General features: G+C 33.6%; 1 protein-coding gene across 1 annotated transcript; it reads left to right on the plus strand.

Moving 5' to 3' along the window:
* The first annotated feature begins 12,248 nt into the window (after positions 1-12,248).
* GNRHR (gonadotropin releasing hormone receptor) lies at positions 12,249-27,747 on the plus strand. The gene is made up of 3 exons (XM_019748045.2): positions 12,249-12,871; positions 23,281-23,500; positions 24,468-27,747. Exons 1-3 carry the CDS (start codon positions 12,350-12,352, stop codon positions 24,710-24,712), a joined length of 987 nt encoding a protein of 328 aa, XP_019603604.2. The 5' UTR covers positions 12,249-12,349; the 3' UTR covers positions 24,713-27,747.
* The last annotated feature ends 120 nt before the right edge of the window (positions 27,748-27,867 follow it).

Below are 27,867 nucleotides of genomic sequence, written 5' to 3' on the forward strand. Positions count from 1 at the left end.
TGCAGAAGTTCTTTGTAGATTAAAGCTCGAAGAATACACGGTTGTTAAATATGTTTGTAATTCCTAAATTCTTAGTTACATTTAACTAAGAATTACTCTATGCACATTTAATGTTGCAAATTGAAACAAATACAATTTTAGAACTATGAAAGCTTCGTGTGTATTAGATTTTAACAAAGGTTTAATGAGAGTAATGGCCCAGATATACAATATTTCCTTTTACCCCTTTCCAGACTGAAGGTAATTATATGCGTAATGAATTACAGTTTATTAGGTAGGTCTTCTCTGCTGATTTGCAGATCCAGTTCCCTTGAGAAAGTATATAGAACACTAACAATAAACTTCCTTATGAGTGTATACATAATCCCCTGCTGACAGCCACGTGGATTCCACAAATTAACATATTGGTAGGTTATAGCTGAGTGAGTCGCAGTAATACTGCCTATAAAAATTTCCCAGGAAAATCTGTCTACCTGTTTTCTTTCTTGTCTTTTGGCCAGTGCTAACCCCTTTCCTATTTACGGCTTCCTCATCCTGAGTGACACAAAACAGCATGATATCCCATGGGGTGCATTGAGTAAATCTCAATGCTTGTTGATTTGTCTCTATTTTTCTTTCATATGAAAATGAGGCCAAAAGATGTTTCTCGCATATACACACATAATAGTAAAATTATCCTCAGACGCTATATAGTATTAAATAGATTTTGCAAATAACACCATATTACATGTCTCCAAACCCTTAAAATTCCTCTACGATACAAATTACCAACTAGAATAATTAACATGAAAATTTTCCTTCCGCTTCACTTTCCTTTTACCCATAGAGAAACCTAAGTGAGGGCACCAATGTCTATAAATCCACTTATGCGTAAATCCAATTTGTCAAATAAGCAGAGCAGTTGGCTTTTATCCAGAATATTATCTCATCAAGGTGCTTTCCCAGATTGTAGTCCACCAGTATTCCTATAGCAGTTTACCCTACTCTTTTTCATCATTGACACTACAGTTACCACTAATCATCTTCATTATAAGTTTTTCACATATCTAAAAAATAATTGCATTCAAAATAGTAGCTAACATTTATAGGCTACTTCCTATGTGCCAGGCAAACTTTGCAAGTATTATCACATTGAACCCTTATAACAACGCTGTGAGGATGGTCCCCTTATAATCTTAGTTTTATGTATAAAGAAACATGGATAGAGAGAAGTCAGGATCAGACACTTTATAATTGGCTGAACTGGGATTCAAAATCAGATGACTGGATTACAGAACCCACACTTTAAACAACCTTGCTCAGTTATATGCTATTGTTATAACTAAGGATCTGCCTAGCAGAGTATTCTAAAATGTAGTATTTGTCGTAAACTTTATGGATGAATAAAAGCAGTAGCTTTATTATTTGATTGGTTTTAAAATATTCTGACATATCTTGAGTTATACATTTATAAGAATTAGCATTTCTACTTTTTAATTTTCTAGAAATTAATTATAAACAGAAAACTATAGGCATATTGGTCCGGATTCTTTGGTTGCAAGTGACAGAAACTCAATTAACACTGGCTTAAGTAAAAAGAACTTTATTTACTCATCTAACTGAAAATCAGAGATTCACATATGGCAGAACTAAGGCTACATACAGGGGCTCAAAAAACGTTTCGATCTCTAGCTGCATCTTAACTTTCTTCTCCTCTGTCTATATTCATGGCCAGGTGCTATGCCCGAGATTGTAAAGACATGCTCACTGGCTCTAGACTTAGATTTTCCTGGCTGGCTAACAGTCCCACAAAAATAGAGTCCTCCTGCCCACTGACTCCAGTAAAAAAGTAGTCCTGAGGATGCCATGACAGATGGGCCCAGATTGGATCAGGGTACCCCTCCTGGTGGAGGAGGTGGGGTCCTTGATGGTAGCCCCTCAGGTCAAGGAGGGAGCATTTCCAGTAAAAAAATTAGGCAGACAAAAAAATAATAGTTATCTATTACACAATCAAATTGTGCAATTTTATGAATCAATACAATGTTATTCAAAATTATATTATTTCAAAACAAATTGATTCTATATTTTCCTGTGCTTTTTATGCTAATTACAGTATTGCATAAAGCAATGTCATACTATGCATATTCTGGTATCTTAGGGGGAAAGCAAAATAGACTATTGATTAAGCCACCAGTACAGTTCTTTACCTAATTTCTTTGTGTATAAAAAGTATTCAACGTCTGACAATTAAGTTCATGAACTCATCCTAGAAAAAGTGCTACATACCTCATTGCTAAATATCACTATGGTCACCTTTGAAGTACTCCCCTCGGCAAGCTATGCACTGATGCCAGTACCTAATCCACCCTTCAAAGCAATTTTGGAACTCTTTTTCTGGAATGGCCATCAGAGCTGTCGTCATATTACCCTTCATGTCCTGAATGTCATCAAAATTTCAATATTTCCTTTATCTTCAGGTAAAGAGAGAAGTCATTGGGGTCAGATCACGTGAGTAGGGAGGGTGTTCTAATACAGTTATTTGTTTACTGGCTAAAAACTCCCTCATGGACAATGCCATATGAGCTGGTGCATTGTCGTGATGCAAAAGCCATGAACTGTTGGCAAAAAGCTCAGCTTGTCTAACTTTTTCACGCAGCCTTTCAGCACTTCCAAATAGTAAACTGGGTTACCTGTCTATCCATTTGGTACAAATTCATAATGAATAATCCCTCTGATATCAAAAAAGATTAGCAACATCGTTGCAACAAATTTGCGAACTTAATGTCCGACCTCACATAAGATTCCTGAGATTCCTGTTGGGGAAAAGTGCAAATACTTAATTTTTATTTTTGAAAATAATTTGACATGAAGACAGGCATGTTAAATAACCACATTTAAGAAGAAGTATGCCATTTCCAAGTAGGGCTGGTTTAAGTGAACCAACCTGCATAATGATATGTTGTATGATGACAGACTCCCTCTTCTGCTCTATAAGAGAGACAAAACAGTAGGTAATGGTGATAACGGTGTCTCCCCACCTGGGCAACAGGTCATAATTACTGGGTCTCTTTAGATTCAGGCATTTCTGCTATAAATAGTATCTGGCAAAAGTTCATGATGAGAACTTTAAAATAATAGTGAAAATTCAATACACTGAACATAAGTTATTACCAAGCTTATTAAACAGTTAAGTTAAATATTCACTGCAAGTAAGATCTGTATGTTGAAGTCTACTTTTCCTGTCAATACCCCCTTACTGATATGTTAGTAATATTTTAATGAATGTGAGGTTCACATATCAGTTTGTTTCTTTTTTCTTTTAAGTAAAGTTTAGTGAGGTGACAATGGTTAGTAAAGTTACAAGTGTACAATTCTGTAATACATCATCTATATATCACTCTGTGTGTTCACCACCCAGAATCAGTTTTTGTCTCTTTAAACCCCATGCCTATATGACCATTAGCAGCTGAATTATCTGACATCTCTTTCAGTGTCTTTGTGATTGTTTGTACTCAGCTGGACATATAGATTCTCTTGTCAGGTAACGCAGTGGTTGGTAAAACCAGTTTTATTAGAATTTGCTTAGTGCAGATCAATATTTTCACTTTGATCTCTGATTTCTCTCATTTTTCCTCAGACTGCTGCTTTTCAGGACTCTTGTTGAGCATACTATCTTTGTTTATGATGCTGCAAAATTTAGTATTGCTCAGACTCTTTCTGGCATAATTTTAGTTCCCCTCAGAGGATCTCATAGTCTAAGTAGGAAAGACTGCCTTCCTCAATGATTTCCACCAAGTAAGCAACACAAAACAAAACAAAACCTTTCTAGAAAGTTTACTATTTCTTCATTTTCAAGGATCCTCTTGTTAAAAAAAGAACCATACTACATATACCTGGAGTGACAAAAAAATGTATACACATGACTTGTATTCATCTTTTGTTATCGGTATATATTATTACAATTTTAATACAATGTTTTCCTTTCTTAAAATGTGCATTTTTTTAGCACGCCCTGTATTTTCAAGTGCTCAAAAAGGATAGCCTTGTCACATTTTCTTTTAACCCTTCACTGTGTGGGGGTTTTAATATAAATTCAAATTAATTATTTTTCTAAGAGGAAAATTTCTTACCTTTTCATATATTTTAAATAACATTTCTTAACATTTTGTATATTTTTAAAAAAAAGTAACCTCCATGATATCACAGGCTCTCTGTTCTGGTCTATATTCCTAATGCCTACACCTCTGTCTAGCACATAAAAACATTTGTTAAATAAATGAAAGAATGAATGAGAAAAGCTTGGAAATTAAAGTTTCTATGATTGTATTAAATAAGGCATATCCAACACATGAAAATATGTCAGTTTAATGGGTAAAAATCTGTGCATAATAAAAGAACAATAGAAAATTAATTTGAAGCTGACAGAGAACTTAAAAACTGTCATGAATTTTACAGGTAATAGCTGAGACCCAGAACATTTGACGGTCACTCGAGAATGGGAATCTCCTGATTCAAGATACATATAGTGCTCTTTCTTCTATACAGTATTCATTACGGAAATATAGTTGAGATTCCATTACAGAGCATGCCATTGCCCTCAAACATTGATTTCCTAGAATGTTCTTTGAATAGATTATAAGGCTTGTGATGGATATTATTGGTCCTCCAACCAGACCCTTCTATCTGACATGGACACTATTCCATCCGTTGTTGAACTACCTTCTTCTTCTGAGAAAGCCCTCAGCTTATCGGAACCACCACTCAAATGTGCCTGAGATGTCACACCTCTCCCCACCTAAAAGGTGGGCCTCAGCCAATGGATAACTAATACATGAAGAACGAAAGCTTAGCCTCCTTTCCCAATGGTGGGACAACTGTGGTGCCATTTACATGCCAGCACACCATGTGGCATCAAGCTAAGGCTGGATGGTAGCTGAAGCCACATTTGCTCACTTCTTCCTCCATCCTATCATGCTTCCCTCACTGTTTTAAAGGTTTTACCTTAGAAAACTCCCTAAAACCACTTGCACAGGAATCCTCATTTCCAGCACTGATTCTAGGGAACTCGACTTAATACATTGGTTGATTTCGTTTTCAGATTAGTTGACTTGTTGGGGAAAACAGTTTCCTTGTATTTTTCCTAAAATACATGACACATTTTTCTAATTTAATAAATCTGGTACAGTAAACCCAATTGAATCTTTATTGTTTCAGAATATCTTGCCAAAATTCATCCTTACAAACATGAAGCTTCCTTGTATTGTACTATAAAATTAGATGCAAATAATGTAAGCATTTAAATGTAATTATATTGATTTTAGGACATGAAATCTGTGTTTCATTAAACCCGTTATCAGTTTGTTTTTGTTTTTTTGTCTTTTTTTCATGGACGTGTAATGCAAAAACATTTCCAGGTAATTAACCATACCCTGGTTGGTACAATTCCAGCTAATCAAGCTTTGTTATTCAAAGACTTGTGCTTCGAAAGTTTTTTACTTGTCCATATGGATGCTTTGATGATCTAGTAAGGGAAAATCTTATATAACAAACAATACTATATCACAGATACTATAGACCCCTATTTATGAAATTACTCTTTATAATAAAGGCTTTCCGTATGTGATATCCTCATTGTAGATTAGGAGAAATAAACAGAGGAAGAGTTACTTATAAGCTTCCTATCATTGCTCCTACCTTTGAAAAGTAATACTAGGAAATTTCAAAATTACACATTCTAGAAAAACAATCAATGAAAAAAATTCCAGATAAAAGACAGTATATATCATTTACTTGACTAAAAATACTTTTCAAAGACCTTGTTAAATAACTACAGCCTCTCTGGGTTTCAACTCTGTTTTAAACTGAAGTCCTAAAGATTTAAAAACACAATATTGATTTTTATTGAAGTCTATTTTTAAACACTGTTTTATAAAAAATTAAAAAAATTTTTTAAAAAGGTATCATAAAAGATTACTGTCATTGTGTTACCACAGACCCAAGGGGTCCATTTGCCTATGCACATCCAAGCCAAACAAGACATGAACAGGAGATTGCAGCAAAGAAAGTAAAGGTTTATGTAAGGAATTGACGGTAAGACCGGAGACACAGATGAACTAATGCCCTCAAACACCTGGCTCCCCGACGGCCTGTAGTGTCTAGGCTATGTAAGGGGAAAATCATTAATCATGGTTCTATGGGAGTTGGGACAGTGGGCTCTACTGATTGGTCAGGGCTAAGGCAGGGAGCAATTAAACATGGCATTAAGTCCTGATGTCAGTCATGGCATTGTTCTGTGTGGTTTCCAGGACTGCGCTCCGTGGGGCCCTTCTGCTTTCATGAGTCTGGAACTAAAATATAACTGAGGCCAAGGTGCTACATTTGTTTGACTAAAACCTTATTCTAGTTTGAGGTTTGGTTATTGCATCTTGGTCATGTCTGTTAGACCTGAAACTTTATTCTTAAGTGAGTTTGACACTGACCAAAGCCTAATGTCCTAAGGGCTTACTGATTAAAAGGAGTGTATATACAGCACATGTACAGGTAAAAGGGCCTGGTGGAAGAAATGCAAATAAGTCAGTTCTATCAGGCTAAATGAAGCTGGCTTGGATTAAAGCAAAATACACGCTAAAGAAATAAAGTTCATGTGTGGTTATAATTTTCATTAACTCTAAAGTGACTATTTATGTTTTATGGGGCCAGAAAAATTGATGAGTAGTTTTTTGTGAAGTGGAAAAGCATAAAGTTAAGAGCTACTTACCAGGATTCAAATCCTGATTCTGTCACCTAATAGCTGTGTGACCTTGGACAAGTTACCTAGTATTTCTATGCTTCAGTTTTGTCATTTGTAGACTAAGGATAATAACAGTATTTACCTCAGAATTTAGGTATAAGGATTTGAAAACTAAATATCTACAAAGCACTTAGAATATTTCCTGATACATAAGAATTCCTATATTGGTATTTGTGAAATAAAATTTTTATTTTCAAGAGTTTAACATACTTGAAGAATGGAGATAACCATTTAATTTCACATTACCTTCTCCTATTAAAGGAATTTAAGTTAGAAAAACAGGGGAAAATACTAAAATGAGAATTGTGTAAGTCTATATTGTTATCCCAGTGGAATACTCTGTATAGGTTTGTGTTACATTATTTCCTTCATTCTACTAAGAATTAGGAAATAGTCAATCTTATAAATACAGACATATCTTATGCTCTCTCTAGAAGTAGCATAGGTTATAAACAAACTTTAAAAATATTTATTTACTATTTTCCAAGAAAAAAATACTATATATTCAAATATTTGTCACATTATACTAATTATTTCTAAGCTAACTTCAGTGGCTCTCTAGGGTACTTCTGCCATATTGCTATACCTTACTCTGATATGGAATAAAATTAAAAGTTGAAAATCTATTTAATTCTACTAAAAAAAATGTTAAACTTTAACATAATAGATTGTGTGGGGCACATAGCAGAATTTAAAATAAGCAACACTGACTATTTTTTTAAATGCTTATTAAAAGGAGCATTAAGGAATTATAAAAGTAAATGAACCTCTCTTAGAAACAAAGACTTTATAGAAAAACTTTTAAAAGAATACAAACGAAAGAATAGTGAGTATGTTATATAGAAATTAACAGGATGTGAATTAATTTCATGGGGACCCAGTCCTACTGAAACTTAATTTGAATAGAAATGGAGAATTCTAAATTGTATTTTAAAATTTTATCTATATTATAATACATTTGCATCATAAGTCCTCAATTACTGCAATTATTAGACATCTAGCATTCAAATTTCCAATTCTGAAAAAGATGGGATTATTGTATGTTGTATTTTAAAATTGAATTACTTTATGAAATGGAAATACTAAGTGTATCAACAGAAGATTATCAGCAAAAGAATAAAATTAAAATTATACTATTTTTAATAACCAGTAGCCCACATGAAGTTTATGTGACTAAAAATATTTCAACATAATTATGAAACATGTTTGGAAATATCAAATATAATGAGCTTTGGCTAGCCTTTCTTTGGTAACCATAAGTGTATTGGTGTAGAATTAACCCCTGATCATTTGCAGAACATGAAAGCATTCATAAGATTCTCCAAAGTGGGAGACAAAAAAAAGCTTTATTAAAAGTCAGGGAGGGAGGGAGAGAAGGAGAGAGGGAGAGAGAGTTCTGTTTGGAACTAGCAAAAAGAGTTTTGCCAGGGCAGTTTGATAGAACTGCAGCAGTTTCTGTTCAGCTGGAGTTTTACATTTTTATAAGCAGGATGTAGGGGGCTTGTCAACTTGCAGGGGGGACTGCCGTTAACAATTGTCTTCGCCTGGGAACTGTCCTGTTCCCATCTATGATGGAAGTCAGCTTGCAGGGAGTTGCTGTTGGGATTGGGAACTGTTCTGTTCCTACCTATGATGGCTGTAAGGTGCTTGTCAGCTTGTAGGTGCAGTGCTTGCCAGGGTAGTCAGAGACAAGTGGTTAATGTTTAGCTCGTTCCTGTTAGACAACAAGCTCGCTCCTGTTACCTCTGCCTGTGCCATCCTGCCAGCTCACAAGCCCGCTCCCATCAGCTCTTTATTTATTATTAAAGTTTATTGGGGTGACAATGGTTACTAAAGTTATATAGATTTCAAGTGTATAATTCTGTAATACATCATCTATATGTCTGTACTTGTCTCATCAATAAGTACAGTACCTAGGACATAATGGTCAATAAATGTCTGATTAACTGAATTATTGAATAAAAAATGATCATTCTTGTATTATTAGTTTGTATTTAGTTAAATATTCTTAATTATAATTAAAACAAAACTAAAATATTACTACTTTTAGTATTTAGTAAATATTTTGACAAATAAACATTATCATTAGCCTTCTACTTTTATCATTTATTTCATAATATTGATAATTTATGTTATATATGGAATCGTTAATCTGGTCTCCAATATCACACATAGATTTTCAACTATAATTTCCTATCATTTTCCTCTGACACCACTATATTAAAATAAAAATTGTAATAACATCTCATGGTTTGATTCTCCAAATAAGATACTCCTTCAGAAAATGAAAGTGGGAAAAAAAAAGAAAATGAAAGTGAATCTCCTATCTTAAATATTATGTATAATTTAACATGGCTTATAAAAAAATTGAATAGCTTTTAGAATTTGTTCCTTGTCTCCATAGCAATTTTGTATAAACACTTCCTCATACTTAATAGTCCACATTCCTTCCTTAAATTCTTCCAATAAATTTGAATGAAAATGCTCCCCTTTTATTCACATCATAGTTGTCACAGACACTATCATTCTTAGTTAAACAAAGTAAGTCATGTTTTGAAAAACAGAAAGAAAAAAAAATTCCTTTTCTCTGATACTGTGCTGCTCTATCTTTTCTCCCTACTAGAAACAAAGTTTTGTCCCAAATAGTTTTCATCCACATACTTCTTTGGATGACCTGCCTTCTTCTATTCTTTCGGTCTTATTGTAAAGAAGTGCTAAAAATCTATTTCTTGCTCCCCTGGGTCTCTTCCAAACCACCATCTCTCTCTCTCCTCAGAATTTGTACTTGTATCAGAAAGAGCTGACCAAGTAAGTACAAGAAGAGAATGGAGAAGATAATATAAAGAGAAGCAAAGATATCATGCTTGAGGACCAACTCAGGCAATGAAACAGAGAGAGCGGCTTATCCCTAGAGCTGCCTGGGTTCCTGTTGGCTTTCTGAGCTTTGTGTATCATGAAAGAGACCTCCATTATCTAAGAGAATTTCCCTTTCTTGCTGACAAAAGAACCTAAATAGCATGGCCCTTTATTCACTAAGGACTCTGGCATCTGCCTCAGTCTTTCTTTCCACCCCTACAAGGAAGGTAGTACAGCGTAGGAGTTAAGGAAAGGAGCTCTAGAGGCAGATTGCATGATATATAATCGCAATTCTAACAAGAGCATAGGCAAATGAACCTATATAATGCAAACGGTGTTTTGGCTTGAAAGAACCTAACCCTGTATATTCGTTAGGAGCAGTGGTTCAGTATTCACTAATTCAGTGTTCATGGCTACTTTATAGAACATAACAACCAAAAATAATGAGAGCTACATGTATATTTATGCTATATTTGTGCTTAAAAATACATGTGATACATTTTTCTAAAAGGCATATTTCCCATGATTTCTGACTTATCTATTCCTCTTACTAATTCTTCTAAAACTGTTCATTTCAGAACCAAAATATTTCACTAGCAAATATTTTCAGAACCTTTAGAAAACTATCAGATTGGTGCAAAAGTAATTGCGGTTTATGCAATTATTTTTTAACCTTTTAAACCGCAATTACTTTTGCACCAACCTAATACTTAGGAAGCCAGATTCCATGTCCTGAAATAATATTTCATTGAAGTATAGAAGGAGTGAAAGACAGTAATCCAGGGAATGTGGTGACAGCCAAAAGGGAGCTTAGGTAAGCAACTGGTCTAGCTGCTCAAGATCCAGGAAACAGCCAACAGAGAGAGAATATGAGGAGGCACAAAAGACATACCCGTACTCTTAGCAAATCTCCTATGGTACCAAATAAGATCCTTCAGGGCCTAGATGATGCCATATACACTTTTTATCACCTACAATGGCTAAGAGTATACAGGTATGACCAAAAACAACAGAGAATGTCTAAATAAAAAATTTATTACAGTAAAAGACACATTGCCATTCATCCTCCTCAAAATATTAGTCCTTGCTTTGAACATACTTATCACATCATTCTTGCCACTTTCTGAAGCAGTTCTGGAAGTCTTCTTTCGTGAGTTTCTTTAATTGCACTGCTGTGTCTGTCGTGATGTCCTGAATTGATTCAAAACGTTTTCCTTTCATGGTCATTTTGACTTTGGGGAAGAGCCAGAAATCCATGATGCCAGATCCGGTGAATAAGGTGAATGAGAACACACGGTAATGTTTTTATTTGACAGAAATTGCCTTATACCAGAAGTGATATATGACACAGTGTTGACATGATGGAGAATGAAGTAAAGACATTCACGGAAGAGGACTTCCAGAACTGCTTCAGAAAGTGGCAAGAATGATGGGAGAAGTGTGTTCGAAGCAAGGGTGAGTATTTTGAGGGGGATTAATGGCAATGTGTCTTTTACCGTAATAATTTTTTTATTTAAACATTCACTTTATCTTTTGATCACACCTTATATAGCAGATATTTGGTATAATAACTAAACTACTTATTAAATAAATCAATATAAAACAGAAAACAAAAAATTGATGAACCAACAAAAGTAGATCATCTAAGTCAAAAGAGCCACCTTTACTCTTAACATTCTTCTTTCTTTGGCTGCCACAGAAGCAAACTAGTTGACATAAGACAAATCAAGCTAGTGATTTAATAAATTCTAATGTAAGCCGTACTGGTATGGGTAAATCATCATCATCAAAAGTGAAAGCCGAAACACAGAGAAAGTTTCTAACTGGTCCCAATGTGAAATGATCAGATAACATATAAAAGAATATAAGAAAATATCATATTACATAGAAACATAAAAATGTGATTACAGGGTTTATATAGTATTCTCTCCGATATCTAGTTGCCTTACACAATAATGGCAAGTACAATATTTAGACAATTATAAAAGCAAAGTAATAACTTTTTAAAAGTTAATCATGTTTATTCTAACTTAAGCATGAATAACCTGACTATTAAGACTGATTGATAAATTTGAATGCAGTACAATTTCTATCAGATCAAATTGATTCTAACTGTTAAGGTAATAATTGGTGTTTTGTGGAGGATGGTTTTAAATGAACGTATTTGTCTAGTGTTTGAATGCACATCAGTATGTGATTAAAAAGGAAAACAAATGTTTTTGAGAAATGTATTAATTTCTTAAAACAACAGATTTTAACTGGATCAAGTTGATTTTTAGTCTTTTCCTTCATTTTCATTTTTCTTCTGTTGGACAGAACACTAACAATTACTAGTTTTTAGAAAATATCTTCATAAAGGTGAATTATAAATTTAAATTATAAACATGTGAATGATAAATTCAAAATTAAGCTTCAAGTGTCCTTCATTCAGGAAAAATATTGTGAAAATCAGACCATCTGCTGAGGTACTAGAGTTACATTTGGCCCTCAGAAGGTGTTTGTCATGCTGTTTTAGCATTCTGTTGGATTATAAAGCCACAAAACAAGTTCACCTTGATCTTTCATTAAATATAAAGTATCTCAGGGACAAAATGGGACATAAATCTAAACCTGTGACGTTTCCATGTAAAGAAGACTGAAATAAAATGGAACTTTGAGTTCAATTACAATAAAGCATCAGAAGTGTCAGAAACACCAGTCTTGAAGCTCTAAGAGTCAGGAAGCATGGCAAATAGTGCTTCTCCTGAACAGAATCAAAATCACTGCTCAGCCGTCAACAGCAGCAGCCCGCTGATGCAGGACACGCTCCCCACCCTGACCTTATCTGGAAAGATCCGAGTAATAGTTACTTTCTTCCTTTTTCTACTCTCTACGACTTTCAATGCTTCTTTCTTGTTGAAACTTCACAAGTGGACTCAGAAGAAAGAGAAAGGGAAAAAGCTCTCGAGAATGAAGGTGCTTTTAAAACATCTGACTGTAGCAAACCTGTTGGAGACTCTGATTGTCATGCCCCTGGACGGAATGTGGAACATTACAGTCCAGTGGTATGCTGGAGAGCTCCTCTGCAAAGTCCTCAGCTATCTGAAGCTTTTCTCCATGTATGCCCCAGCCTTTATGATGGTAGTGATCAGCCTGGACCGCTCCTTGGCCATCACGAGGCCCCTAGCTGTGAAAAGCAACAGAAAGCTTGGTCAGTCCAATATTGGCTTGGCCTGGCTCCTCAGCAGCTTCTTTGCTGGACCACAGGTAAACCACTGTCATGAATGTGTTAAGTTATGAAAATCACAGATTTCCTATCTAAACTTGAATATTGTGTTATGTTAGTGTATATCAAAGGCAGTATTGTATTATCTTTAAGAGTTTGGGCTCTAAAGCCAAAGAGTAGAGATTAATCCTGGCTCTGTTACCTTGGGCAAATTTCTTAACCTCTCTGTGCTTCAGTTCCCCCACTCATAAAATGGTGGTAATGTCTACTTTATACAGCTTTTGTGATGATTAAACGAATAATGTATTAAAGTGTACAGCATAATCTCTTGTACATAGTAAACACTCCTCCAAGATGTAGCTCTCCTCAAATTTGACTTCATCCCTGTCTTAGTTTTTCATCTATTTTTCCTTTTGCACTGTTTGGCATGGTAAATTGACAGAATCTTTAGGAACTGTGAAATTTCCATAGATAGAAAATATTTATAACTTGTCTTATTTTGGACTTCTTGAGTGGAAACATTAAGAATTCTGTCACTGCAGTTTAGAAAGAACTATTCTAGATTAGTTTGTTCTGAAGTTTGTAGCAGGGTGGGATTCAATACAGATGAAAAGTGGGAAATCTAGGACTTTTGGAAATTTAGATATTTCCCTGAGGTTGCCTTGAGCTTTTTGGGAGGTAAGTTAGACTGTAACAGGCCGTTAGCAAAACTGTAAGACTGCTACTTTAAGCACAAGGCCGTCTGCTACGTACAGAAGGTAGTGTCTCTCCAGATTGTTTTCAACAGAGGCTGCCTTCTTTATTAATTAACCTGCATAATCTGCTATTTTGAACAGTCAGTTTGCTTAAATATACAAGAATAGGTTTAGCAAATATGTCATTTGAAATGAAGTTATTTAGCTAAGGCTATGTCATGAAATTTTCCATTTTGTTTCTTTAAAGTATGAGTGCCACTTACGGATTGGTTTTCTTAGAGAAGAGAAGATAAACACTGAGCCTGGTACTGATGAAATAAAGAAATAGCCCTCAAAGAAAATGCAATGCAGCTGTGGACACAAAAACTTATGTAAAACTAATATAACTATATACTAAAAAAAAAATTTAAACCTATTCCAAGTGTTAAGAGGAGGAAGAAATGAGTATGAGTTGAAATGGTGAAAGAAGGTTTTAGGGTAAATGTAGGATAAGCCAAATTTTTAAAGATGAATGATATTTGGATGGAAAAGGAAGTCAAGAATTAGGTGTATTTTTCAATAGAGGTTGAAAGGTGTCATTAATTTTCATAGACTTGTTTGGCTGAAGTGAAACACTGAGAGTTGGGGTTACCAGGAATTTTTGTTTGGTGGTTGCTCCCTTTTCTTTAACCTCACAGCATACTAATCCTTGTCATAAAGCATTGTGATTGTGTATTTGTTTGCCTGTCTTTACCATTAGATATATATGGTCCTAAATAGTGGAGACTGTTACGTTCAAATTAATTCATGCTCATAGTACCTAATAAGATACCTAGCAAAAATAGACATTTGAAATGTTTGGATACTCTGGCTTCTTTTCAGATAAAATAAATCTTTCACCTTTTATTAAAAAAAAAAAAGTTTGGATAAATGAATCAATGAATGGGGGTAAAATGGATTCATAATACAGAAGACCCTGATAGCCAGGGGAAATTCTAAAATTAATGTATGATCCAAACAACTTTTGTGTGTTTGTGCAAAGGATAAAATATTTTTTTGCAGTTATATAGAGAAATAAGTGGCATACAGCACTGGATAAATTTAAGGCATATAGCACGAGGGTTTGATTTACCCATATCGTGAAATGATTACCACAATAGATGCAACTAACATCCATTATCTCATATAGATACAACAAGAATAAAAGAAAAAAATGTTTTCTCCTTGTGATGAGAACTCTTGGGATTTACTCTCTTAACAATTTTCCTGTATATCATACAGCAATGTTAACTATAGCTATCATGTTGTACATTACTAAAATTATTTTTTAACAAAAATATTTTAAGAACATTTTTGTAGACCTAAATAGAGTGGAGAAAGACAAAGAAGCCTTTCAGATCATCTGGCAATGAGGTGATTAGGTTGGGGGCTAGGGTGGTGTCAAAGGAATTGATAGTAATCACAGGGGACATTTCAAACGAAAAACAAAGCTTGGCAACAAATTGGCTGTAAGGGATTAATAATAAAGGGAAGTAAAATAAAGCTCCAATATGTTTAGCCAAGGAGTTTTAATAGTAAAACCAATGAAACAGACAGGTAGGTTGAGAAGAGGGATGTTTGTTTCTTTGTCTGTCTGTTTAGTGTCTGAAGGGGGAGGAAAGGCAGGCTATGAAAAATGCTAAAAACATTTGCTTTAGGACATAGTATTGGCAGTGTAAGGTCTTTGTATTAGTATGGCTATTTGGAAAATAGTAATTTGGAATACTGATGTAGATGAAAGTTGAAACAGAAGAATTTGTCAATTTATTATAATAAATGAAACACAAATCCACAATTTCACTCTCTTTTGAAGGTCTCCTCAGAGACTATAAATAAAATATTGATTTATTAAGTCAATTATTTGCATCTAAGTATATCACAGAAATAATAGAAAGAAAATGTAAAATATCTATTATCATATAATAAAAAGAAAATATAAAATTAACTTTAAATTATTTGTGAATTTCAAGTAATAGCCTGACCTCAAATACATGACTCTACCTCAGATTTATGTGAATATGGGCCACAGAAAAAAATGGTACTATATTTTTTGGTAAAACAAATGACTCATCTTTACTTTCAGTAGCACTTTAAGTTTATGAAGAACTTTGTAAAGTTTTCTGAGAAACCTAACATACGTAATCTTATTTGATTTTTACATTAACTCTATGAAGTACATCGGAACCATGTTATTATCCTCATTTCACATATAAGAGAATGTACAAAGAGAACCTTTCAAAATAATGGCATCCTAATCTTTTTGGCCACAACCAAATACACACTACATAGACACTTGGTTTGTCTGTCTGTCGGTCGCTCTTTCACACACTTATAACTAAGAAAATGTTTTCATGAAATATCTACTCTGTTCATTTTTTATGTTAATTACAATTAACTGATAGGCATGACCTGCAGTTTGAAAACCATTGGTTTAATGGGATTCAGTGGCTTTCAGTGTATTTTGGTCTGCTATCTTTTTATGAAGGCCAGTTTTTCTTTTATTATAGCTCTCTGCTATCTTTCTGAAGAAAAGAGGTTTCAAACCCTATGACTAATGTTACATATAGTTGATGGGAAGACAAGAAATAGAGAGAGCTTTTTATTTCTAGACTGTGGTACATGGTCAGTATACCTCAGGCTTCACCAGTCTCTACAGATAAGCCCATTGACAAAAGTGCATCCTACCATGGCTAATTTACAGTGAAAGGATGACTTTAATCTTCATCCTTTGGTGCATGTATTGATTTTTCCATTACTTGAGTAATTCATACGTAGGTTAAAAAAACACACACAACAAACACTAATAAGTTCATTGTCACAAGTCAGGTCTGGGAATCTGGAAATGTATGACATTTTGCTACAGCTTAGAATGACCGAATTTCAAATTGGCCACCTTGGTTTTCTACCTTCTTAATTACTAACCTCAGAAACAAAATTTTATGATGGTTTGGGGATATATTTGCAAAAGTTTCAGCACAGTGTACCATAGTAACTTTCAAACTTTTTACTAATAATGGAATTTTTTAAATAAACAAAATTCTATGTGGAGCCCCAATAAATGAAACAGATATAAGTGGAGCTGCTCTGGTTGAATAGGGATAAGGGAGACCCAATCCTCTGCTTGGTCATTCACTGGCCACAGTCATAGTCTCTCTGAAGACCTCATATCCCCCTACAACAAAGTGAGAAAGGCAGTGGGATAGTAGAAATGGCATGGGTACTGGATTTTTAAAAAGTTGGTTCCAAGTCTCAATACTATCTCTTACCAGTTATTTGATTCTGAGTAAATTACTTAACTAAGTTTAAAGGTAATTGTAAAGAATAAATTGTAAACAATAATATAAAATTGTCTAGTACAAGACTTTATACTTAAACAATTAATGTTCATTCCATCCTTTCCTCCTGTCTTTATTCCTTCTGCCATCATGTCAGGAGAGAAAATAATAGGGAAATAGGAGTATAAAATAAATGGACAGTTCTTTTAACAACAGCAAAGAGAACTGCTTATATAAAGGTTGATTATTTCAAGTTTCTCAAAACATTTATTCTGACTGATAATTAAACTTGGCCAGCATACTCCCTAGGCACCAACCTATTGTACTCACTCTGAAAGCTATATGCGCTAGAGAAAATTCAAGTTTTGGAGGTGTCATGTCTAAAAGTAGGAAAAGGAATGAAGGTGGGAAGGAAGAAAGGAAGGAATGAAGGAAAGGAGAGGGAGAAAAGAAGGGAAGAGAAAAAAGAAAGACAATAGAAAAAAGGCAACAAACATGACCTGAAAAACTATCTAATTTAAGATCATCTGTGGTTAGGCTGGTTAAGTGCATGTGGAGGAAAAATCATTTCCCGAATTAGGTGTGTCCATGTCTTATTAAAAATGACATGGTTTTCAATGACAGCCATCTAAGACCACAAGAATTCCACAGTAGCAGATTATTTGAAGAAAGAGTTCATCCCACTAGCTTATTTGTTTAATATGGAACATTACATATTGACAGTATCTAAATTCTATAGTTAATCCAGGCTTGCAGGCAAGATATACAGTATAAGCCATCCTTGACTCTTTGTGTAGTGTGAAGACGTGTGGAGCTGTGCCTTGACACAGAGATTTACAGGGGTAGAATGCACTTCTGAACTCACAAGCAACTTAAATTCAATAAAAACTCATCACACGTGTACAGTATGCCACGAACTGTACTGGGACATAGTAAAAGCATACTAGTAGCTGAAATAATAATGATGATGACAAATAATAGTTATTGAGGACATAAATATGTGACAGGAACTGTGCTAAAGCTTTTGCATGCATTACTTCATGTAAGGCTCCCAACAGCCCTATAAAATAGGTACAATTATCCTTATTTTATTCATGAAGAAACTAAGGATAAGAATGTTATATAACATGCCCAAGATTGCTGTCTAATAAGTGGAAGTGTCAGGACATCCAATTAACTCCATACCCAGAGCATTTAACTACTATCTCATACCACACTCTGCAATAATGTCTCTTTCCTTTTTTCCTGTAGGAGGCTAGAGAAGGAAAAGTCAGGAAATTTTTAAGGTAAAAATACATGCTTTAGAGATATCAGGGGAAAATATATGGCATAGATTTACAAATATGTAAATAAATGTATATAGATGTATATTTATAAGTTGTGTGCCTCGAATTTTTTATTACAATGGTTATAATTTATATAGTACTGTGTGCCAGGCTCTATTCTAAGCACTTTCCAAGTACCGGTATTAACGGTAACTCATTTAATTGCCATGACAGTTCCTAGAGGCAGATAATATGAACATCTCCATTTCATAGGTGAAACTGAAGCACATCATCTAAAGATAATTACTGTTAGAAAATATTAGGTAATGGTGTCATTAGTGTGGGGTAAGGTGAGAGTTAAAAATAACATTCTAAGAAGAAATGAACATTGGAAATTGACTGTAAAAAAGGAAAACAGATTGCTTTTGTTTATGGGAAAATAAAGCAACTAGGGGCCAGGGATGAGAGAGGAGAAAATTAAGAAATACAATCCAAGGACAGAAGAACCACGAAAGTAAAATAGATCCCATACTAATCATTAAAATGAACGTGGCCTTGGAGCATAAAATAAACTGAACCAAGCCTAAAACAAATTAGTTTATGGGCAAGTAACATTCTGAATTTCCATACCAGCTTACTATATCTCTCTTTCAGAATTTATCACAGTCTATCTTGTATTACAGGTGACAATGCTATAATCTCCCCTACCAAATATTTAGTTCCCTGATAGCAGGAAATATCTGGTTCACCTTTTAGTACATATAGGACCTAGTATAGTTTTTTGATCAAGGCGTTGCTTTAAAATAAGCATTTATTAAATAAAGATGACAATCAAAACTCAATCATAGTACTGTATTTCAAAGTCACATTATTGAAATTTTCATGTTTATGACTTAAAAACATAAAATATGAAAGTGAAAATGTGGCCCAGTGCAGAGCAGAACGTCAAACTTGGGTCATCTGGTTCCAACTACAATTGGGAAGGTGGAAAGAGAAGTAAAGATTTTAAGGAAATATAAGACTCTCAGGTTCTACGAGAAGTAATCTTTTCAAAGACTTCAACTCACATCTGTTGGGTCAAAATAAAAACTGAACTTTAAATGAGGTCAGGTTGAAAAGAAGTACGGAAAATTGAAAGGGTCACTTTGTAATGTGGAAAAAGTTGGTCTGGATCATAAAATAGAATTAGCTGAATGCACATTTGAGTTTCTTGATTTTAAGATTGATTATATGATCATTGGGCGCCCTCTAGTGAATTAATTTTAAAAATTATTTTTGCCCTTGAAGCTGAAAAAAGATCTGAAGCTGAAAATCAACATTTTAATTACAAAAGAAACAGGATTATATTTTATATTATATTTGTTTTATCAAAAATTTTCAACCATAAAAGCAAAGAAACAAAATACAGCATTCTTTTAAAAAGTATATTCTACTCCCACTCCACCTCAAAAATGAAAGAACTACTAGGCTTATTAAATTAAATTTAATTTAAATTTGCTAATTCAATCAAAAACTAAAAAAACAAATCCCGTCCTTCATTTACTTAAAATAAAAGCAATCCTGGCAACAAAAGGAAAAATAAACAAGTGAAACTACATCAAACTGAAAAGCTACTGCACAGCAAAGGAAACTATTAACAAAATAAAAAGGCAACCTACCAAATGAGAGAAAATATTTGCAAATCATATATCTGATAAAGAGTTTATATCCAAAATGTACAAAAAACTCATATGACTCAACACCAGAAAAAGAAATCCAATTAAAAAATGGGCAGAGGACCTGAATAGGCATTTCTCCAAAGAGGAAATACAGATGGCCAACAGACATACAAAAAGATGCTCAACATCACTAGTCATCAGAGAAATGCAAATAAAAGCCACAATGAGATACCACCTCACTCCTGCCAGAACGGAAATCACAAATAAATCAATAAACAAGTATTGGTAAGGATGTGGAGAAGAGGGAACCCTTGTGCACTGTTGGTGGGATTGCAAATTGGTGCAGCCACTATGGAAAACAGTATGAAGATCCCTCAAAAAATTAAAAATAGAACTACCTTATGACCCAGCAATTCTACTCCTGAGTGTTTATCCAAAGAAATCCAAAACACTAATTTGAAAAAAGTATATGCACCCCTATGTTTATTGCAGCACTATTCACAATAGCCAAGATATGGAAACAGCCAAAATGCCCACCAAAAGACAACTGGAAGAGAAATTGTGGTACATTTACACAATGGAGTATTAGTTGGCCATAAAAAAAGAATGAAATATTACCATTTGCAACAACATGGATGGACCTAGAGGTCATTATGCTAAGTGAGTCAGACAGAGAAAGATAAATACTGCATGATATCACAATATTAAAAAAAAAAAAAAAAAGCTCATACAGAGAACAGATTGGTGGTTGCCAGAAACAGTGGGGGTGGGTAGAGAATGAGGGATCAAACCATATAAACTTCCATTTATAAATGTCATAGGGATGTAATGCACAGCATGATGACTGTTAAAAGTTGCTAACAAAGTTGCTGAAAGTTCTCACAAGAAAATTTGTAACTACGGTGGCAGACAGATGTTAATTACACATAATGTGATCATTTCACTATATATACAAATATCGAATCATTGTTGTACATCTGAAACTAATATACAGTTATATGTCAATTATACCTCAATTTTTAAAAAGAAAGAAAAGAATACAGATAAAAAAAGAAATCCTGGAATATTTTTGTTTGAATTTACTTGTTATCAGTTTTAAAGTGCTTGGGCAGTCTTATCTTTTTATTTTAATGTTTCATAGTAAAATGAAGTTTCTCATTGGAAAAAATTGGAAATAGCCAGGTAAGAAGTGTGCTTGATGAATCGGGGCAGAACGAACAAAGCTCCACTCGAACTTGTTTTTGAAAACTACTTGCAACCTTTCCTTAATAGTTGATTCAATTTGGGCTGTTTAAAAAACATAATTTCATACTTAAGAGAAAGGTTACAAAAATTGTACAAAGATTTCTGGAATATGCTTCCCTCAGATTTCCCAAATATTATCATTTTACTATATTTGTTATTTGCTTTATTCGCTCATATACATTTTTTTCTGAATTGTTTAAAAGTTCGGACATGATGTCCCTTTCAATACTTTATATATAACCACAGTACAAGGTTCAAAATCAGAAAATTAGCACTGATTATTATTATTATTTAATCTATATACTTTATTCATATCTCACCAGTTGTCCCAGTAATGTCCCCTTCAACGAGAAAATCCAAGATTAAGAGGTGGTCTCAGTAGCCATGTCTCTCTAGTCTCCCTTAAATTGCAACCTTCACTCAGTTTTTTTTTGCATTTCATAACTGGCATTTTAAGAGTGCAGGCATATCATTTTGTTGAATGTCCCTCAATTTGAGTTTGTCTGATGTTTTTTCATGGTTACATTCAGGTTATGCACCTTTAGCAGAAATGCAAAAGAAGTGATGCTAAGTTCTTCTCAATGCATTATACATACTATAGAGAAGCAGAGGCTGTCGATTGGTCTCATTACTGGCAATATTAACTTTAACTATTTGATCATTTCTCTACTATAAAGTTATTATTTTACTCTTTATAATGACTAAGTACACTGCAGGTAGATATTTTTAGATAATGTAAATAATCTGTTCTCTAAAAACTTTCACCAATATTTTTACAATCCATTGATGAGTCTTTCCTCAATCTCTTACTGTTATAGTGATTACCACTACTTCCATTATTCCCTTTACATTTATTAGTTGGCATTCTACAGTAACAAAGAGCTTTCCCCCTCCCCATTTGGTTGTTGTTTTATAATTTATATCAATAGGGACTCATGTATCTTACTTTATTCAATAGTTTATCATTTATCAGTCTTTTTCTTCATTGTCATGCTTAAACTGTCTCGGGTTGGCCAATGAGAGCTATTACAAGCTGGCTCCTGAGCTCTTTTGGTGTGCTCCATCATTCTCTGAGCACTTCCTGACTTTCTGGCACAACAGCTGTTCTAAGTGCATACTGTTATTTGCCTGCCCCAGCCTTGGGGGTGGGGGCGGTATGGTGCTTCTCCAGTGAGCTCTGCTTCCTTTGGTAGAGAATGGCAGTTAGAAAACAACATCTGGGCACTAAAGTGCCATTGTTCCTAGGGTGTCTCAACAGACAGAGCTGGAAAATAAATATATGTACATACGCACATGCACACAAATATAGATAGATATAGATTAGATGTTAGATAGATAGATTTTCCTTACTCTTTTTTTAAGAGACATATAGCATTCCATTGTGTGGTCTACCATAGTTTATTCAGTTACTGTTCTATGAATTGGTAGAATGTTCTCAATGTTTTTCAATTACACACAATGCATCAATGAATAACCTTGTGCATATGTATTTTTATGTAATGGAGGTAAGGTTGTATCCTCAGGGTAAATTCCTGGATGAAGGATTACTGGGTCAAAGAAAAATGCATATGTAATTACATTAGTTATTGCCAAACACCACTCCATAACGGGCGCACCAATTTGCATTCCTGCTAGCAATATATGAGAGTTTCTGTTTCCCCACAGCCTAACCATGAGAGTGTGTTGATAGATTTTTTTTTAATTTTTGCCAGTCATAGTAGTGAAAATGGCATTTCAATGTAGACTTAATTGGCATTTCTCTTATCATGAATGAGGTTGAACATCTTTTCATATGCTTACAGGCCACTGTTATATCTTTTTTGTGAACTGTCTGTTCATGTTTTTTTGACCACTTTACTGGGGTTTTCTGTCTTAAAAATAAAATTTAAATGCGTATTTTGGGGGCACATTCAAAATGCCAGACACAGTTTTAGGGGCTGCAGATAGAATGGTGAACGAAATCATTTGCAATATGTTTATTCAGCATAATTATATCTGAAATTAAAATACAAACAAGGTTTAAATTCTTGGTTGAGGACTGCTATGCAAGGTTGAAATAATTTCCAAAAAATCAAAATCCTATAGATCCATTCACATTACCCAAATATATTTTAAGTAAAGATCTACTTATAACTTCTCATAGAAATGCCAAAAGAATAATGTCAAGAAACTTAGCAATTGCTTTGGGCAACAATATGTTAGAAGGCTAGCAGAATCACAAAAAAGAAAACTTTCAAGAAAACATGGAAAAGAGTAACACGATTTTTTATTTTTTTTTTTATTTTCTTCTACAGTTATATATCTTCAGAATGATTCATTTAGCAGATGGGTCTGGACAGACAGGAGGTTTCTCTCAATGTGTAACACACTGCAGTTTTCCACAATGGTGGCATCAAGCTTTTTATAACTTTTTCACCTTCACCTGCCTCTTCATTATCCCTCTTCTCATCATGTTAATCTGCAATGCAAAAATCATCTTCACCCTGACCCACGTCCTTCATCAGGATCCCAACAGTATGTATTCCTTAGATTTGATGTCAATTGTGAGTAAACAGTTTTCAAACAACAATACTCAAAGCAATGTGGCGCTTACTATGTGCCAGATACTGTTCTAAGCAGTTTGTATATATTAACTCATTTAACATTAACAGTCACCCCAGGAAGGGATACTTTTATTATCTCTAATTTACAAATGAGGTAATTTTATATTTCCTGATGTTCTAAATTTGCATCATGGATTTAAAGATGAAAGGACAGTTACCCCACTTACCCAATATAAGCAATGGCAAATTGTTCCCATTGGGCCATCACAACACTATAATCAAACACCTGATTTCTAGAATCCAGCAAAGTACAACTTGTTAAATGGTAGCCAATATACTTGTTAAAGTTAAGCTGTTCTGTTTCACATCAAATACCTTATATCCATATAACATAACTATGCACATTTGTATGTATGTGTGTGTGTGTGTGTGTGTGTGTTGGATGTGTGAAATATTGTGCAATATGTAATTGACTATTCCATCTGAAACTTCACCAATGTAGTTGTGCCTTTTTTTGCTTCAGTAACCTGATGTATTCTCAAAAACTAAAATTTATGACTTTATAAAGTAAACAGGGTTACGTTGGCAGGATAACAAAGATGCAGAGAATTCGACTCAGCCCAACATCAGTCCACTCTCTTAAACTTATATTTAAAGAATTTGAGTATTCCCACATTTCAAATCCGGATTAGTTTGGTGGAAACTTAATTTTAAGAGCACTATCATGTTCAATATTTTCTATTTATTATATGACATATTGGAAAACTTAAAATATAAATGTGCTTTTCCAACAAATTATCATTATTAAAAACATTGGAAATTTGCTTCCATTATACTCATTAGGTTGAATTAGTATAGTGATTCTCTATTCCTTTCTGTCCGTTTTGGTTTTGTAATAAAATTGGTTTTTAACACTTACTCTTTTCTCTTTCTAACAGAAGTACAGCTGAATCAGTCTAAGAATAATATACCAAGAGCTCGGCTGAGGACCCTGAAGATGACAGTTGCATTTGCCACTTCATTTACTGTCTGCTGGACTCCCTACTATGTCCTAGGAATTTGGTATTGGTTTGATCCTGAAATGTTAAACAGGGTGTCAGATCCAGTAAATCACTTCTTCTTTCTCTTTGCTTTTTTAAATCCATGCTTTGATCCACTAATATATGGATATTTCTCTCTGTAATTGTTAGGCTATATAAAAAGTCTTGTAAAAAGAACAGGGTAATGAATTGCCCTATTTGGGAATAAACACAAAGTTTGCAGGATATTTACTTATAAACAAAGCAGAGGGTAAGGTTATGTTATCATCCTTACTCTTTTAAAAATCACATTGTCAGAGAATAAATTACAAAGAAAACTTCAGGAAAAATAATGAAATACTTCCCTTTAATCATAAGCTCTGAATTAATCGGTGCCTTTTCTGAGCTCCTTATATGAGTTTCTTATCACTTTCCTCTTGTGTAACAATATGTCAGTATTTAAAATAGCCATGGCCAAAGGCAAAATATGCCAAAAAGCAAGGTTAGGATACACTCACAGTGTTAATCTCAGCAATCCCTGAAGAGTTTTTCTCCAAAATGGCTTAGCAGCAATTATAATCTTATGCTATAATAATACATAGAGCATAGAGATAGTATTTCCCTTGCCCATAGATCTATGTTCCCTCCTCTGGCAAAAATAAAAAATAAAAATAAAAATAAATGCAACAAATCCATATTTTTCTGTGGTCCAAAAGCATTCTGATGTTTGGAGTATTCCGCAACCATCCTACATCTGCTCCATCAACCCGACAAGACTTATAAGTAGTTCTTCATCCCATTCCTTATAGGTATAGATTGTGAAGTGCCTCTGTATATAAAGGGGAGCTTTAGCGTGGTTCAGATATGGACAGGGGTTAGAATATTCCTCTAGGCTGTACAATCTATGGAGTTTGTGGTAATTCAGTGTAATAATAATAAAATTGTTTTAAAATACAATCAAGGAAAAACCTATACTTATTATGTTTTATACAAAACATACCCTCTGTTTTAACGAGGGATTTTTTTTCTATCTCCTGATCTAAATTCACAAACCACAAATCACGAAAAAGTAAACAGAAAATGAACCAAACGCAAAAGCTAAAAGATACTTGATATGTAAAAGGAATTCTGAAAAACACAGCTTGCATACATACATGTCAAAGACGACGGCAGAAGAAAAACTCTCTGTATATGTGTAACTAACACCTACTGATAATCACATTAAGTGCTATGATTTCCAAAATATGTCGCACAATACCACTTTTAATTCAGTCCTGTTTCTACCCATTCCATGAAAAAGGGGAGAGGATGAAAATAATGGTACTCTAATATCCATTAAATGAGAAAATCATATAAGGTATTTAAAAGAAATTCAACAATTTTTTAAAAATAGGTAAAATACTATTATATTCATCTGAGATATGTAGTGCCACTTAAAAGATGAAATGTAATTTCCAAATATTCCAGGGCATGTGGAATTGTGGAATATAATTGCTAATTAGAGTAACGGTAGGTCTTTCCTTATTTTTCTCTTCTCATTTCAGTTTTTCAGTGTTGTACTATGTGGTGTTTTTTCCCACATCCTACTAATCTTTCAATTCTGTCTCCATTGGTCCTGTTTCTATCATCATTTAGCTCCTTCCTTCTACTCTTTCATGCATATCTTGTTTTTTACTGAACTCATACCTATAGTTAACCAATCAATGCCCCAACTTTACAGTTGAATTGGACAAGGCTCATAATTTATAATGTACAAAAATGCTCAAAGTTAACTTAAAGGCATGTATATTTTATATTTCTGATAGATGAAACAGGAGTATAGATAAGTCATAACAAAACCAATCTTCTCCAAGTTTCTTTATCATATCCGTATTCCTAAACTGATAACAATCCTTATTTCTGGATTTAAAGGCAAAAATAACACACAAGATACAGTCTAAGGGCTATACTAAAATATGTGTTCAATGAACATATATCAGTTTGGCTTTTATATGTTCAATAAACTGTTCTAGTTAGATATGTTCTCCGGCATTTTTGATACATTAAGTAAAGGGCTATTCAAACTTGATACAGGGGTCTTTTATCTATGATCCATGCACAAAACTATATTTCAGTGCAACATTTTTTCTTCCATTCATATTTGTATTATTTTACACATTTAAAAACATTATTCTGAAGGGAGTTTATAGGCCAAACCGGACTGCCAAAGGATCCCCGTATCACAAGCAAAGGTTAAGAATCCCAATTCTTGTATATTTATAAGGAAATTCATTACAATAAAAATGTATAAGAATGTATTTATTTGTTTATATACATGCATAATAATGTTAATATTGAAACTACTGTTTCCATTTAATTATCTACAATTTTCAAACTTAGAAACTCTCTTAAGGCTCAATATGTAATGAAAAATTTTGCAAACATAAGTACATAATATGAATATTGTGGTCCATAAATTATAATATGCATATGGATATAATTAAACTAAAATTCATAGCCCAAGTGGTAAATGTGGCTTTTAAATTAAAAATATACACAACTCGACAGAGAGTATTTAATATTTGATATTCCAGTCATTTACTCTATTTCTGATCATAATAAAAGATGAGGATTCCTTGTAAAAAAGGATATATTCTGCAGAGTGAATCCAATATATAATAAAATTAAGATTTCTATCATTTAACATATAAAACTCGTTTAAAATTCTATTTACTCTTGCTACTCAATTTAGGAAAGAAATTTCTTGAACTAATGACAATGAATTGAAGAAAGATTGCACTAATTCAATTTTGGCCTAAGAAACAGATATAATAGCTGGAAAAAAAATACTGTGGGGGAGGGAAGTACCACAAACACTATCTTTTAGGCAGCATAAATCAGTGTAAGTAAGTTAGGAATTTCCTTAAATTGACCTGGTCTCAGAATTTATTTGGTCATCACAAAGAGATATTTGTGGGCAATTAAAATGTATTTAGAAGTTCATCTATCATATATTTAGCCTAGTTTCCAATGTTGAACCAATTAATTGAGCTTGTCTAATTACTATAAATTATGTCTATAGAAAACTAAATAAGGTTCAGTTTAATCACTATTTCAGATCAATTAATTTAAATGTTCAATTTAATTATTATAGTTATTAACTTTTAAAAATCAAGTTTAAAACAATTAGTCTAATTTTAAAAGTTATAGAATATATAAAGTGCATGCATAGGAACAACAGAATATATGTAAAATGTGTTAATATAGTTATCTTTCAGTGATAATTTTTAAAATTTTCTTTCTTGTGAATTCCTGTAATTCCAAATTTCCAAAATTAACA

Source organism: Rhinolophus sinicus, linkage group LG02 (assembly GCF_036562045.2).
Source record: "Rhinolophus sinicus isolate RSC01 linkage group LG02, ASM3656204v1, whole genome shotgun sequence".
In the NCBI taxonomy this organism is placed as follows: Eukaryota; Metazoa; Chordata; class Mammalia; order Chiroptera; family Rhinolophidae; genus Rhinolophus; species Rhinolophus sinicus.